Below are 16,791 nucleotides of genomic sequence, written 5' to 3'. Positions count from 1 at the left end.
TATGCCTCATCCTCATTCGTTCCCGTCATCCTCGTCCTCTCCGAGATATTTCTGCCGTCATGTCGGCCAGCGGGAGGCCAGAGCGCCACCAGCGAGGCTCGAGATCCTGTGGTGCATTCATAACGCCATCAATAATTCACTGTACCCATCCGCCCAGCCGTCCTGGCACTGACCTGGGATCAGGGTCCACCCAGCAGCTCGTCTGGCTCCGGCCCGGCTGACTGGCACAGAGGCTGCTCTGGGATCTGTCGGGCCCAGCAGAACGCTCACTGCAGCAGAAACAGCAGCATCTCATCTTACAGCTCCACTCGATTAAAGGACAGAGACTCACTAAAGACACAAAGTGTGTGTGTGTGTGTGTTTGTGTGTGTATGTGCTGCAGATTTTTCTCTGGTTCCAGTCAGAATCAACGCTGCCTTTTCTCAGTTTAATCTGACAAGTTTCCCACAACCAAGAATGCATCACAACCAAGGCTGCATGAAACTAACACTGCAATACTCTGGTTTTTTTGCAGTGTGCCATATCAACAAATACAGGAATTTTCACAAGATAACTTGAACAGTTTTATATGGAAATAGATAATAATTGAAGAGTCATGGACATGATTCTGTCGTGGAGAGCAGGCCCTGCTTTGTCTGAGAAATTGATCAAGAATGATTGGGATTGTTCCAGCAGCCCTTGATTCGGTCTGAAGTCTGTAATATTACACCCTTCTGTAGAGTTTCTTTGTGTATCGAGCAGCAGGACATGTTTGAGTTAATCTGCCTTCCTTTGTGTGACTGTTGTGCATGTGAACAGAGTGATGTGGATGCTGAAATGATAAAGTGTGCAGCCCTAATCACAGCTGACTCACTCATGCTGACATGTTTATGTTCTGAAACAATGACAGTCATATGGAGGCAGCTGAGTGGTCAGTGATAAGCTGGGCTCTCAGGCTGTAAATCAACCAGGTTACTTCAGCTTGATTAATACAACAGGAACCTGCTGTGCAGCTACACATTGTCCAGTAGAGACCCAAAAGATTCAAAACAACAAAATATGTCAAAATGATTGAAGATATTTGCATTTGATGTAGTTTCACCTACCAGATACAGACTGCTGGGTATATTCCCCTTTTCCCTTTGCTATTTGCTATTTGCTATTTGCGTGTGCAGAATCTCCATCGCTGTGTGAAGTAACAACAACCTCCAAGTTATTAACCTACATGCTGAATATGGCAAGTTACTCTGACTAACCTGTTCATTAGCATCAAAAACACAAACAAGCCAACAGTCGTTACCCATTCATTTGCCAGTTTAATGCCAGAACTCCATCCCAACATGCCAAACAAGCTTCCCCTGACACTGTTATGACTGGGCACTGTGCTGCATTCTGGGTTAAGTGATGCAAAAACATGCAACTATCCCAGGATGAGAATTGGTGCAGCCAGACATTTCTCCAGCACTGACAGAGGACTGTGGAGGTCAGCCGCAGCCTTTACAAACATAGAATCTTAGATTATATATATTGAGTTTGTTTCTATTCTATAGCTTCAAAAACATCTGAGATAAACTGATACATACTGGATATGTATGATGCTGTCAGACAGTAGGGAATACGATAATGTCAGAGGAGGATAAATGGGATGTTTAAAGGTCAAATTATAATTTGGGTCTTGTTAAAAACTGAAGTTCATTAGTGGAAGAAAATCCCAAGTTGTGAGTCTGAGTGGAGCGTCATGCCTGCCTGTGGTTGATGAGGCAGTGTAGTCAAATGTTTCTTAGTTTGACTGTTTTAAGTGTGTTTATTGTTAATATTCCCCAACATTGATGAGCTGTAGATCCTGAGTCTGTACAGGATGTTTTATTTTGAAAATTGACACGATGCTCTATGCTGTTGATTTGTTGTTTTACTTTTATCAAAAATAATCTCGCCGTGTTTTTAGAGGAGCAGACAGCTGCTTCTAGGATGCTTCTGACACACGATTCAAACGTGCCTGGTAGAACCTGGAGGTAGCTGTTAATTTGGATAAACTCAAGCTTTGATTTTCTTCAGTCTGTGGCCCGACAGGTATAACAGAACAGAACACAACATCATAAAGAAAGAACATTGAACTGTATGTGTGCTAAGTGATGCAGGGGTTTGAGTTCTTGTTTATAACAGACCTGAACGAGTGGGTTTCCAGTTTCAACAACGTTATCAGTGTGAATCTTGGGTTGTTCCGTCGGTTTGATCCAGACTGAAATATCTCAACAGCTACTGGATGGATTTCCATAAATGTTGTGCTATTCATGGTTCTCTGAGGATGAATCCCTAGAATTTTGGTGGTCCTTCTTCCAGTCATTTGATATTTGTGGTTCAGAGATAAATGTCTCCACAGCTGGTGGATGTACCATCGTGCAGTTTGGTTTCATCTTGCCCATCATCGGGTCAAAATGTCTCCGTGTCCTGTCGACTCTCTGTCTTGTTATGGTCAGATTTCTCACAACCTAAATGACTTGAACAACATGTTGAAGTCCTGACCTCACACAGCTTTGTTTCCTGATATTTCACTCTGGTCAAAACTCGTTGGAACGATTGTTCCTCAGCTGGAATCATCGTGTTGCGTCTACTGTCTTGTTCTGTGTGACCTGATGAAGATTTGATGAAATGGAAGGTTGTGATGTGACACTTCCTGCTGGGAATCTCGTCTCAGATCAGTTTGTTTGCTGTTTTTGTCGGTCTTGTGTGCGGAGGTTGATTGTTGTTACCTGTTTGTATGACGCAGGTGTGTACGAGTGTGCGTCAACATGTGTGAGTGTGTAACGCTTTGCTTTCTCCGCTCTGCTTCACCTGCTGCCCAGGTAACCCTAAGACCCCGCCCTGCCATGCCATTGGCTCTGCTCAGCCCAATGAGCTTCCTGCTGCTTCCAACTCCAACCAATCCCGTAACGGTACAGATCACATGACTGTGTGTGTGTGTGTGTGTGTGTGTGTGTGTGCCACGCTCATACCGCTCCCCCCGACACAAACCCTGCTGGCTCACCTGCAGCTGTTCCTCTGTCTGCATGTGCGTGGACGTCTTTGTGCCGTCACATCGGCTCTCTTATCATCCCGGAGTGTGTTCACGACGTGTTTGTGGTGATGAATTCAGTGCAGTGTTGAGAGAAGCTATCTATTTGTTCTCAATCTATTTTCTCTTTTTCTTTTGCATGCATAAAACATATTTGCAGACACGTGCAGCAGAAAGGTTTCTGGGAAACTTAAGTTTGCACAGGTTCTTTCTCAGAAGTCTCATCTACAAATTCTACCTATCTGCAAATCTTTGTTTCACATATATGCAGAGATCTGCTTGTGTTGGGCCGACTCCCAACATGGAGGACAGAAACAACCACATGATGAAAGCACACAGATGATTACAATAACATTGCTTAAAAAAAAGATAGATAGAAAGAGGGTTTTCTCTGTTATTGTTCAGTCTAGTTCGCGACATATCGTGCAAGTATGTTGGCAGATATGTGAAAATCTGGAAAACAAACAAATATACTATAAGACTTTTGTTGTTCCTTAAAATGTGAGTAATTCTTAAAGTGTTGCTCTTTATGTAAGCACACATCTGTACAGCAGATCAGTGTGTGTCATCTTCAGAAAACGCTGCTGATTTGATTATACATTTGTAGCATGGAATATTTTAAACACGCTCCATCTGTCTCCTCTCTCTGCTCCTCAGTCTGATTACAAACTGCATGATATTTACATATTATAGCCAATTACAGTTTAGATTTTAATGATTTGACCTTATTTGGCAACGGCTGACTCTCACAGAGGTGATTCTCAAAACCACCTTGAATTTGAGACACTTTTACTGTGTCCGTGAAGTAAATTTAAGCCATTTAGGAGCCTCGATTTGTTTCAGATTTTTGTCAAACTAGTTAATGAATAGCAACTTGAATAGTTCCACACATATTATTTCCTGATAATTGATTGTTAACGCAGCTGACTAGCGATTAAAGAAATAGCATAACATTTCCATCCCTAAATACGTATTTCTCTCCACGAAGATATCTGGTTTATCAACATTTCTTTATGAGTTGAAAAGAACGATTGAGGTGATGAAATCTGCAAGAATGTGTTGTTGCTTCAAAGGAACATTTCACCCAAATATGTAAATCCAGTCATCGTCTCCTCACCAACATGTTGATGGAAAGTCAGGTGAAGTTTTGTAGTCCACAGAACATTTCTGGAGCTTCACAGTACAACAGAGAGTCATCTACAGTGACGATTTAGACTTAGAAAAGGGTGAAATTAATATCTTTTCAAATCGATTTGGGATCTCTGAGTTTCTGCAGACTTGGACGAGCTGCATGGAGCCATTTTGTTTTTAAAATGAGTCTCCAGCTGCTTCACTTGTTGAGGAGAATTCTGCAATGCTGCTTTGCTGTGAAGCTCCCAAAATGTTTGGGTGAACTGTTCCTTTAAGACAAACATGTGTGTGACCTCCAACACTGATTGTGTGTTTACTGTATTTGTGTTTGTTTGTGTGAAACAGAAAAAAACATCAGTGCTGTTTTTCACCATTTTCAGCAGCAGTTCACGGCACACACAGCATCCTTACTTACTTATGTTCTCCTCTGTGGATAATGAGTGTCTGGTTGGGAGCCCCCACAACACACACACACACACACACACACACACACACACACACACACAGAAAACACACAGAAAACACACGCGTGCACACAAACCCCCGCCCATATCACAACAAAGGGCTGCTCCACTTCCTGTCTTCCTGGCCCAGGGCCGTGTTTAGTGATGCATACATATCGTTCTCAGCAGGGAACCCAGTCTGAACCCAACCCGTCCTCATCTACACACACACACACGCCTACACACACACACACACACACACGCACACACACACACACACACACACACACACAATACATCATGCCAGACATTTACCCTGTAGCTATCTGTGAAACTTATTAGACCCCACCTACACACCAGCAAGTGCAACCAGGTCAATACACACACACACACACACACACACACACACACACACACACACACACACACACACACACACACCAGACATTTCCAATCATCCCTGTTCTGTGTTACAACAGCAGCCACTGCAGTAATCCATGTCCTTTGTTTTGCACTTTTGCTCTAAAACCTGAGAGGAAAGTAATCGAATCTTGAAAATGTTCAGACTTGATCACCAGCTGGTTATCAACATAAAAACATTCTGTTTTGTAATATTACACTTTGATTGTCTTTGTGGAATTAAAGAAAACATCAGCTGCAGGATACAAGATGTAGATGACATCGTGAAAAAGAGCAAAGACTCCAAACAGTGACAGCACCAAACAGCAAAAATAAATGAAATCATGTTTATATTGCTGCAATTTAACTGTCACGTGTTCACTTATCATTCATGTTGCGTGAAAGAAGAGCCTTTATTCTTCAGCTTCTCAGTCTGTTTGTTTACATCTAGTTTCATTGTACCTGAGTATAAAAACAATAAAGGGGAATCTGAATCTGAATGATGGTGATTGTACAGCACAACATTACGCTGCATCATCATTATTTTGTAGAATCATCTTCCAGACGTTCACCTGAATGATAAGGAACACATCATGTTGTCATGGTGCCTTCAGGTGCCGTAGGAAACATTTTCCTCTCAGTTCCACGCATCTGCAGTGGCTGCCTCTGTATCCTCGTCATCCTCCATTTCATGATGAAGCAGGTTTGTCTCTGCTCTCCGTTCTGCTGCTTCATTTCTGTCTTCCATCCCTCAAGGTTAATTTATTCAGCAGCCTGCGCAGCTTATCGACCAGCAGGATTATTTTCTGTGTGAGCTGGCAGTTTTGTGTTTGTGGTGTGACGAGTGTTTGTTTTGGGATCAGGGCGGTTATTGAACATATTTGTGACATTTACATCATCCTTCGATCCAGCAGCAGTGAGTACTGTGATTCACTGTCATGTATGTGTCTGTTTCTATTCTTTTATCAGTTGTTGACTTCCTGTCTCCACCCGCGATGGATCCGCCACTCAACAAACAGCTCTCCAACTCTTCAGCCGCTCTGCATTCACCAGAGAGAGGTGAGACGTCACAGATGTTCATTTTAAAAACCTCCACATGTTGAGTGACGCTGCAGTTCACTGTGAGAGCTCAGCACAGCAGTCAGGAGAATTACTGCAGAATATTTTGCTCAAGTGTGTCTCCTCTGGTTTTTCTTGTTCTGTGTCAACGTCATGTTGTGTGCATTTGTGTTTTTATTCATCTGTCTGTGTGTGTGTGTATGTGTGTGTGTGTCGGTCCATGACCCCTCAGTGTCTTTTGTGTCCCAACGAACAGCTTCCCCCAGCAACCAGAGACCGTACAGAAGTTCCTCAAACCGCAGGAGCATCGCTGGATTCCCTGACGAGACGTCCAAAGCCAAAACACCCACGGTGAGTCCCCTCACACACACACACACACACACACACACACACACACACACTTGTATATCCACTGCAGCGTGTTCTTACTGCTGCTGTTGGTTCTTCAAAATAAGGACGCATTTCTCATAAACCTTCTTGGTTTATTTTGGAGAGTCTGAGTTCCGATATGTTACGTTATAATCAAACACTTTATTTGCATTTTTCAGCAGGAAACACACAAATTAAAAGATCTGTGTATATTTCAGTGTTTTTTGAAGATCTTCCATATGTTTACTCACCAAATATCCAGAAAATCAGTTTTGATTTTGAACTGAAGGGCAGCTAGTGTCAAAAAGAATCTTGTTGTTTGTTCATTTAAAGATCCATACAGTTTTCTTGGATGGACGCTCTCTGACATCAGTACAGGAACTTATTTAGATTTGAAACATGATTGGCAGTAACAAGTGACAAACCAAGATGCAAATGTAACCCACAAAGTCACCAGACGAGGATGGAATGAAGAAACAGATCAGGAGGAGGATGTTAGTCTCTAATGTAGCTGTTATAAACAATATACTGTTTATATTTTTTAAGTAATTATTGATGTTAATGTTGCTGAGACGTTATGATGTCAGTAGCTGCATGTTTCTAACACTGCACAATGTCATTGTCGACTGTTTGTTCAAAATGTGTGTTATTATTTGTGAATGTGACTTACAGGGTGAGACTCCGAACACACCGGCCCGCAGCTCTTCTTTCAGGGCCAACAGCAAAGGCCCCGCCACACCGAAACGGTACAGAACACACACACACACACACACACACACACACACACACAGGTAACACCTACACACCTCACTTGGATTAGAGTCCAGGTGACCTGATGTGGCTGTGTTGGTGTTCAGGGTGAGGTCAAACAGGAGTCGCGCCCAGTCGCCCTGCTCCCCCGGCCAGTACCCCCCCTCCCCGCTCCGGCAGAGGGCCACCACCCCTGGTACCGACGACAGGGGCCACGGCGAGGTCAAAGGTCACAGCACACTGGAGAGGAAATCCACCAAGTCTGAGACGTCGGAGAAGAAGATCCCCAAATCCACCAGCAAAGAACTGAATGCAGGTAAAGGCACAGTGTGTCCGTCAGCCTCGGGACATTTTGTATTCAGGTGATAACTTCTCTGTGAAGAAGTCGTCTTTCCGCTCTGTGTGGTTGCACTTGAACTCACCGGTCTGGAAGAGATTTCATTTCCACACAGACCTTTGAAAGGAATAAATAATTAAAGTACGACTGCAAAAACAACCTCTTTTCTAAACAAAACACATTTTATTGCCATTTTATGAAACATCACAAAACAGCACCGTATTGCAGACTGATACCGATGCTAATTTTTAAAATAGCAATTTGGCCGATCCAGATGTTTTGGATTTGTGTCTGTGTTGTTATTTACTCTCACTTCTGTGTTAAGGAAACAAAGAAAACCTCTAACTTTTAAAAAATGTTTGAAAACCATTCAGCCAGTCATTACACTGTGAATGAGCACAAATTCATAATACAACTTTTAGCATAACCCTGTTTCTCATGAGTAAAACTACACTACGCTTAATTAATGAGACTCAACACGTTCACATCTGCAACTGATGTTGGTGAATGTCAGTCACATACCAGCCGGTACATCCGTAGTTTCAACATTAAACCCTACCAGCCTTTTTATTCTACGCTGTAAAGTTATGAGGACAATAGCGACAACGACACATGACTGAGGTGAATTACATCACCTGCGTACTCAACCATCTCCTCTCCCTCCACACACACACACAGAGTCTCCCAGCACGCCCACAGGCAGGAGTGTTGGTGGGACGACGGACGCTGAGGAGGCGTCCAGACTGCTGGCAGAGAGAAGACGTCTGGCCCGAATACAGAAGGAGCAGGAGGAGAGACAACGGCTGGAGGATGAGAGGTGAGTGTTGGACACAGCAGCTGCTTTTATATCTAACTCATTGACAACTATTATTCTTTAGCTTCTTCATGGACTTTTTCCCAGACAACCAAGACATTTTAAAGGAGTCATCACCTGGAAATCGCAATTTCTCTCGTTAAATCATGCATATTGCTGTTGGACCTCTGTTGAAACTTGCCTGAAAAGCTGGAGTCTGAAAGTGGCTTATTTTTTTCGCTTTGGCTCTTTTTCCGAACAGGAATAGCGCACAGTAGTGCGCGTTCCTAAAGCACGAGATTTTGACTCTGCTCCTGTGGTGATGTTACCACAGGAGGCTACTTGCATATTAAGCATCGGCTCACAGCCGTCCTCAGACAGAGTGAGCACGCCGAATCTGCTTATTTCTCTGTCATTTTCACGCCATACATCGTGACCGCCAGCATTAAAACTCAGGTCTTACATGTAAAACACGAGTGTGAAAAGTACGACGGAAAAAAAAATAATTTACCATTCAGAGACGTCCTGCTGTAAACGTGTCTCTTCACCGTCTCTGCCTCTTCACTCTCCCGTTCGGGTTCCGACTCCGGCTCGTACATAAATGCCTGAATTCCATAAGGTTCGTCATTTAGTGTGTGCGCCATGACAGGGGGCTGTTTATGTTGTGGAGTCTGTGTGTGCATGCAGGCTCGCGCCCCATTCCGGCTCTGTCCTTCCTGCGGCCAATCAACGCGCGCCTCATTACATATTAATACAATGCACATCCGGACCGGTCAAAACCTCGCGCATAATCTCGCGTGAGAAAGTCGCGGTATGAAAAAGGGTCAGAACAAGCTCTATGTTTGATTAAAAAAAAAAAAAAAAATTGTAATAAGTTTTAAGAATTGATCCAAAGCGATCCAAGAGGGACTGGATATGTAAAAAACCAGGTGATGACTCCTTTAAGACATTTGAAGCTGTGGATCCTGGAAAATGTGATGGAGATTTTTTGCTTTATTGGCGAACGAGACGCATCATAATGTGAATAAAGCTATTAAAGCTCAAATTACATAGATTTTTATCAGCAGTTGTTGTTTAATGATGTGTTCACCACCAACAAACAGTCAGATTAATTGACTGTAGGTCAGGTTTACAAATAGGAGTGAAGTTGAATCCACCTTTTAATCCCAAGGGTTAAAAAGTAATCTCTGAGCTCTCCTCCTGTCGGTAGACGGCCACGGATCAGAGCAGAATCTGATGTGTCTCCGGGTGTATACTCCTCCAGAAGGTCTGGATCTGCAGCTGACTCTCCTCCAGCTCCGCCCAGCCCGTCTCGCACAATACTTGCCAAATGGCTTTTGTTTTGTTTTAGAGAGAGATTGTGCATTAACATTCGTTGATGTTCTCGAAAGGCCAACGAACATGACAAAAATCACCCCACCAACACCAACAATCATCTTTGTCAGCACTTGAACTTTAAGTATCCATTTAAAATCAATGACTGGGATTAAAATACTTTTGATTATCTTTAAATTAGGCAAGAGAAATGTTTTTGTTCTGTCTGATTGTGGCCTGCACAGCTCAAACATCACGTCTTCCTTCAGGTTGAGGGCCGAGGAGGAGCTGAGGAGGCAGCAGGAGGCGAGAGAGAAGCAGGAGAGAGCTGCCATGCAGGCCGAGGAGGAGAGAGTGAGGCGGGAGGAGGACAGGAGGAACAAGGAGGACGAGGAGCGACGACAGAAGGAGCAGAGATGGAAGGACATGCAGGATCAGCTGGACAGAGAGGTCAGCTTACATCAGTGTGTCTGTAATCTGACGAGATAACTTGTGCTTGAACCTTCCAAGTTGATCATATTTACTTATTTATTAAATATTTAGCTGATCAGAAATTAAATGAACAGCTGAAATCTTTTTGGCACTTTGACTTGAGCGAAAATGATGATTACTGAGTGACAGTTGTTACTTTCTTGTTTAGTTTGATGTATAAGTTTTGGAATAAGTATAACCAAACACAAGTAAAGGGACCTCGATCTGAGGACAGATGGTTCAGTGTTTTCCCTTGATGTAAAGTCGTATGTGTCTCATTTTAGCATCAGTTAGTTATTTGAAATGATGAAATATAGAAAGAGAATGTTCTTGGCCGTGTTTCAGAGGGAGGAAGCCTTCCTGCGAGCCCAGAAAGAGGCAGAGAGGAAGAGACAGGAGAGAGAGCTGCTGCACATCCAGGAGGAGCAGGAGAGACTGCAGAGGAAGAAGGTATCACAGTAACATCTGTCTCATGAATCATAGATGGTGACTCCAGGTGTTTATTCCTCCAGAAGGTCTGGACCTACACCAGACTCTCTCCTTCAGCCCACACAACAACTGGAAAATGTTGTACAATCAATCACCGTTACTTCATCTCAAATCACACTGGTTGTGTCTGTTCTCTGACTTGTGTTTTGTTTGTTTTTACAGAGAATTGAGGAAATCATGAAGAGAACACGTAAGAGTGAAGTGGAGCCTCTGTCCGCTGCTGCAGGTGAACATTTACTACATCGTCCTCCTTTGACAGAAACTCCTGGACGCCGTCGAGCTCACAATCTCATCCGATGTCTTAATTTCCTGCACCACGGCATTCTCTTCTTTCTCCTGCATTATTAGTTTTCTCTAAAATGTAATGAGATCAGGCTCAGCTGCAGTGTGACTCAGCAGTGTCAGACAGACAGGGGAACAGTGCCGCCTGATGGTCGACACCAACACAAGTACTCTGCAGTATCAGTCGAACTCTCTGATCCAGAGTGGGTTGTATTACTACTGTTCCATCAGCACCGGTGACCCAAGAGGAAGTGAAACACACGTCTGTCAATATTTACCAAATACGGACAAATTATCTCAAAAGAAATGTCTGAAAAATAGCGATATTTGACTTATTGTCACCAAACTGAGCCTGTCACCAACAGGCAAAACAACCACTTTACAGATATTTTAAGTAGCAAGACAGACTTTATGTTTCCACCTAATTATTATGAAATTATGGTTCAAAATGGCTCAAAGAGTCAGATATGAGAGAGAGATGTCTTAGCAGCCAGCTTGGTGCTTTACATTAAAACAACAGTGAATCAGTTCAGGACTGCGTCTTTGCAATAAGAGTTAACATCAAAGATAAAGAGACATAAACTAGGATATCTTTGGTGTCTTTTCACTCCTTCTCTTTTTATCAAACAACGGTGAATAGAGACGAAGAAATAGTGAATATCCCAGAAAACAAAGCTTTTTAAAACGTCCGTGTGTTCACAGCGTCTGACATGAGGGCAGAAGCTGCGGTCGCCTCAGAGGAGGACGCCCCGACTCCGGCTGAAGCCCCCGTCATCATGCTGGGACCGCTGGAGAAGAGCTGCGTGGACGAGCTGTCTGACGGAGTTCAGTCCATGGACGTCAGGTGAGACGGTCTCCAAGATGTGTTCAGCCGTCTCGGGCTGTTTTTACACTACATGCTCACGTTCACATCTGTTTTTCAAAAGAATAACAGTTGTTTTACAGTTTTTCTGTACATGTGTGCATTTAACAAATGTTTGTCAGCCTTGTTGGCTTCTTTTCCTCAGTCATGCATTTCATTTTCATCCTGTGATGCTCATGAAAACATCCAAAAGGTTTGTACGGTAGAAAGAGTCTCAAATGAAGGAAGAAAGATTTATCGTCAGGGGGAAATCTGACATGTTCATCTACAAACTACACAAGCATGGAGACTGCTTTCATCCAGATCTCTTTCAAAACACATATTTTCATCATGACACATTTAAGTGTGTGTGAAATGACCCAGTATGTTATTTAAAGGTGCAATGTGTAAAATATGGCCAGGGATATTCTGATATCCCCTGTAGTTTCAACTGGGAGATGTAAGCGAGCGGCAAGTTTGCTTCTTAATCTATTAAATTAATTGAATAAACTCACAAAATGTCAAGAAAGGAAACATTCTAATGTCTATTTTAGGGTAAATACAACGGCACACCGTCTGAATTCAAGTTTCTCTCCTACTGATCTGAAACGAGCTTCATCGCCTCGTTAGCTCATCATAAAACACACTTTATTCAAACTGGACTTAGACTAAATCACACTCACCAGAACAGTGGTGGTTTGTCTCCACAATCACCTCGTGTTTGGTCCGAATAAATCCTCAGTTCTCAGAGTAAGATGTGAAAACATTCTGGCTCTACAGACTCTTCTACTCTCTCTTTTCTGTCCCCGCCTGCCGTGTCTTCTTGTCCCTGGACTCGTGGTCCTGGTCTGAGCTGTGTACAGTCCCAGTTTGGTGCCCAGCCATGTTCACTGGGAGGCTGCCAAGCCCCAGTCGCCTGTAGTGACTCCCCCGTGATCCGTGCCTAATAGGGCCAGTAGCTCCACGGTTATCTGAGGATAATAAGCTAATGACAGCCAGTCGCTTCAGCAAAGAGTAGAGTGAGCAGCCGTCATGTTGTTATGAAGCTACCTTCAATCGACTGCCACATTTTACACGTTACATCTTTAAAACTGAAAAGATACTGAAAAAAAGTGCAATAATGAAATATTCTGTCTCTGTCATCATTGTGTCTTGAAGTTCTCCATCTGTCTCCATCAGTCCAGTGTCCAGGGAGGAGCAGGCGAGCGCTCATGAGTTTTCACCGGTCACAGAGGGGACGGACGGCTGCCCCCTCGAGCACCTGATGGACCTCGACGGCCACGGACGAGGACAGCGTCAGGGTGCAGAGACGCCCCCTTACCCCAAACTGCAGGCCGGCAGCGGGGTGGGAGACCTCAACAAGAACCTGCTGATCCAAGCTTACAGCGCCGCCTCTGAATCCTCCCAGCTCATCCACAGCATCGGCCCGAGCAAACTGGATGTCCAGTAGCCAGGTAGAGACTGAATACACCTTACAGATGTGCACGATGTCGTCATATTGATCTGCTAACACTTTTATTTTGTCCTCTTTGTCTATTTCAGGAGGTTTTCAGGAGCTGGTGGGTTCAGTAGAAACAGGAGCCAGGAGAAACAGACCAAGAGACCTTCACCTCTGTCTGCAACAACAACAATCATCACTTCCATAAGGAACAAATGCTGAATATGTCTCGTCACATCTGTATTACCAAACTCTGCAAACTCATAACAGTAAAGCTTCTGGACACATTTTGAGGCAGTGCAAGCGGGCAACTCTGACTCACAAAACACAACAACGTTTGTCAGGATCATGCAAATAATGTGAAGTGTATTTATGAGGTGGTTATGTGACAGAGCAGGAAGCGGGAACGTCATTCTTGCATGTTTTAGGAAAGAAAATCGACTGCAAACTTATAAAACTCACTGTACAGGCACGAGTTCCAGGTCAGAAACTGCACACATCAACTTCCTCATTTACAGATTTCACATTTTTTGCATTTAAGACATTTCACTTAATCCTCCAGCATCATACCGCATCTTTTTACAAACCATGTGTCCCTGACAAACATCATCCTCTCCTCTGCATCTGTTCCTGTCGAGCCAGCATTGCCCAGCTGCACTGCCACAAAACATCAAGTATCATCCGCTTCATACGGAAGCCTTGACAAGTGAGAGAAAAAATATCTGGGGATCTGTTTCAAGGTCTGACGCAAATAGTTTTCTCTCCCGTGTTTACGACTAAAGAGCAGAAAAAAAAGGTTTCTCAGGATCATTTCTTTTTCACAATAAATAGAAAAACCTGATCCTGAGGATAAAAATGTTTCACAGATTTAAAAAAATAAAGAAACTTAGATTGATTATCCTGGTGAAACCTTTTCTCTCAGTCATAAACACTGGAGAGGAAACAATTAAGAACGGACTTAGAAAATAGATGACTGGGGTTTTCTTTAGTCTTTTCTTTTTCACTTGCCTCTCCGGGCTTCCGTAGCTTTAACCTCTGCTTTTGTAAAACTGTAAATAGATCTGTGTGGGTGGAGGAGTCTGTCATGGCGGGCGGGGCGCGGCTCTGAGGGAAGCCGTGAATCAGACACTGTTGTGTGAATACTGTGTAGCATCTTCAGTGAGGACTAGCTAGTTGAGCTGTTTATGGTTGTAGCTGTGTACTTCAACAGTGTGTGAGAGTTTCTCTCTTTCTGTCGGTGTTTCTGATGGTTCCTGTGTGTTAATCTCACCTCCGACCTGCTCTACTGCTGACTGCTGACTTCTGTCAAACCCGGTCTGCTCTAGATTTCCTGTCACCATGAAGCTGGAGAAACTCATCAACAACTGATATTATAACCCTGCTGTTGACCCGTAACACTTTTAGCCTTTAGCTTCGGTTTTTCTGCTGCTCATCGATGGACGTTTTGTGGAGTTGCAACAAATCCACAGGAGGGATATGAAGAAAAAAACCTGGGAGGGGAAAACGGGCGGGGGAAAAAATATGTGAAATGTCCTGTATTTTTATCTGCAGGTCAGGAAACATTGACACGTGTGTTGTGTATTTGTCTGGCACTGACTGTAACCACGCTAGCTGCAGTTTATAGTGTGCACTTACAGTAGTCGTGTGTTTCACTGCTCTGAAGACGCTTGTATCTCCACCTCAGCTCATCCCACCCCGACTAAAATATACCTCACCGATTCAGAACAGACTCTGGTGTGAAACAGCGTTCACCACCTCGCAGCTCATCACCTCCGAGGCCTTAAACCTCTGTGCAGTCAGCATCTCCCCTTAAAACAACCCGTCCTCTGTGCTTTGCCTTCAGGCTGTGTTTCATCCAGCATGTGCACTTTCGCTGTTTAACGGCCCTTTTCCACCCTGATATCCTGGAAGTAGACAAACAAGAACTGCAAATACTCCCTGAGGAGGTCTGTGTTTGGATTTCAGCTGCACCTGATGAGGCAGATCACAAGGAAGTGACTGAGAAAGGCAGTTATGGGAAAGCAAATTGGAATTACCACCAAGGTTCATTTGAGGACGATCAGAGTTACCCAGGGTTGTAGATACTAAAGTAATAAGACCAGAATCCCACAGCAGAACCTCAACCACAAGTCCCGCACCAAACTCTTTAAAAAGTTATAAATATTTATAGAAAACAGTGATTTTTTTCAGGCAAAATGCTATTTTGGAAAAAATACAGGAAATACTCCACCAGACCATAATGTTTCCTTCCTTCCTTAATTTTTCCTTAAATACACAAAAATTTGTACAGAGTTTGGTTGATGCGTGGTCAAAAAAACATGAAGAATTTAGCATTTTTCATCAGCTTCACTTCATTACATTGTGTTTGATGCCATTTATGTAATTCTGGTGAAAAATGCTAAATTATTTTGATTTCTTTTGATCAGACACCAACCAAACTCTGTACAAATGTCTGAGTATTTAAGGAAAACACATTCTATTGCATCCATTCAAACATTCAGTTATATATTTTTGTAAATTCAACAATATCTTCTAACTTTATGGTCTGGCGGAACTGAATTTGTAGCATTTCTCCTGAAAAATCATCAAAAACATTAGAATCAGAATCAAAATCACATATTTATTCAACTGTTTAATTACACTTACTGTAAATTGTCTCTCTCTCCCCCCCCCCCCCCCCCCAAATTGTCCCATCCCCTAATTTCACTGAAAAACACTAAAATCTTTCAGTTTTTTTGACAAGACACCAACCAAACTCTGTACAAATTTCTGCGTATTTAAGGCAAAATCCCTTTAAATCTGTTGAGTTGGTTGACAGAAGGTGGTGTCCAGGGTAGGTTGATGCTGCTGTTGCTGAAACAGTCACAGGGCCTTTTTAGGGGGGTAGGAACTGTGAGGAAGGAATCAAATTTGGATCCTGGTGCAGAGAAAGCTCTTGAAAATCCTTCTAGACGTGGAAAAGCGACTCCACTGCTCCTCCATGGTGCCACGCTGAGGGAAGAAAGGTGTTGACCCGTCACTGCTGCAACCTTCAGCGCGTTTGCTTTTATGTTTTCCGCTCACCTGACGGCTTCCCTCTCTCCGCGTTAGCTCCTCCAGATTCTGCTGAAACTCATTGTAAGAGGGTCTCCTGGGTCCCCTTGTATATGAAGTCAAACTAAAGGACATAATGTTTATCCTAATATTACTTAACTCTGTGACACTGCAGCTTGGTGGAATATATCATTGTAGATGTGGTGCATGGATTACTGCTGAAAAAGAACAATAAACTCCATCAACCCATTTGTGTCAGTGAGCTGGATGAATAAAACATGTTTAACAGGCTGAAAGAGGGGAAATGTTAAAGATTATAAACTGTATAAGATGTTATTATTCCTCTAGAGCTTCACACAGACACTTTTATTATCATCACATCTCACTGTGTGTCGACTTTATGCTGCACTGGTATTTAAAACTGATCTGCAAAAGCTGGATGGAAAAATAAATGTATACAAGAGATTTCTGCAGATCAGATGATCGATCTGTGCACATATAACTGGGAGCAGGTCACAACTTCCTGTTTAGCCTTTCAGCTTTCAAAATAAAACAATTACTGACCAGTTAGTTCAATTTGGAAGAATATCTGAATGGAATCACTGCCCAGA

General features: G+C 43.1%; 1 protein-coding gene across 7 annotated transcripts in view; it reads left to right on the top strand.

Annotated features, from left to right (window-relative positions):
- Window positions 1-16,429, top strand: part of map7d2b (MAP7 domain containing 2b) — a 29,636-nt gene extending 13,207 nt beyond the window's left edge. For 3 of the 7 annotated variants that reach the window (XM_030398135.1, XM_030398140.1, XM_030398137.1), the window contains 12 exons: window positions 2,823-2,912; window positions 5,974-6,063; window positions 6,296-6,414; window positions 7,105-7,178; window positions 7,290-7,498; window positions 8,198-8,336; window positions 9,896-10,076; window positions 10,443-10,547; window positions 10,749-10,812; window positions 11,571-11,712; window positions 12,868-13,163; window positions 13,252-16,429. In XM_030398135.1, the coding sequence (XP_030253995.1) occupies window positions 2,823-2,912; window positions 5,974-6,063; window positions 6,296-6,414; window positions 7,105-7,178; window positions 7,290-7,498; window positions 8,198-8,336; window positions 9,896-10,076; window positions 10,443-10,547; window positions 10,749-10,812; window positions 11,571-11,712; window positions 12,868-13,159 (1,505 nt within the window). In that variant the 3' untranslated portion in view covers window positions 13,160-13,163; window positions 13,252-16,429. The remainder of the gene's footprint in view (window positions 1-2,822; window positions 2,913-5,973; window positions 6,064-6,295; window positions 6,415-7,104; window positions 7,179-7,289; window positions 7,499-8,197; window positions 8,337-9,895; window positions 10,077-10,442; window positions 10,548-10,748; window positions 10,813-11,570; window positions 11,713-12,867; window positions 13,164-13,251) is intronic. The other 4 variants (XM_030398139.1, XM_030398138.1, XM_030398141.1 and 1 more) reach the window with 4 other exon arrangements.
- The last annotated feature ends 362 nt before the right edge of the window (window positions 16,430-16,791 follow it).

Source organism: Sparus aurata, chromosome 19 (genome assembly GCF_900880675.1).
Source record: "Sparus aurata chromosome 19, fSpaAur1.1, whole genome shotgun sequence".
Classification (NCBI taxonomy): domain Eukaryota; kingdom Metazoa; phylum Chordata; class Actinopteri; order Spariformes; family Sparidae; genus Sparus; species Sparus aurata.
Note: the sequence above shows the minus strand (reverse complement) of the source record. Positions and strands in the feature narration are given on the sequence as shown.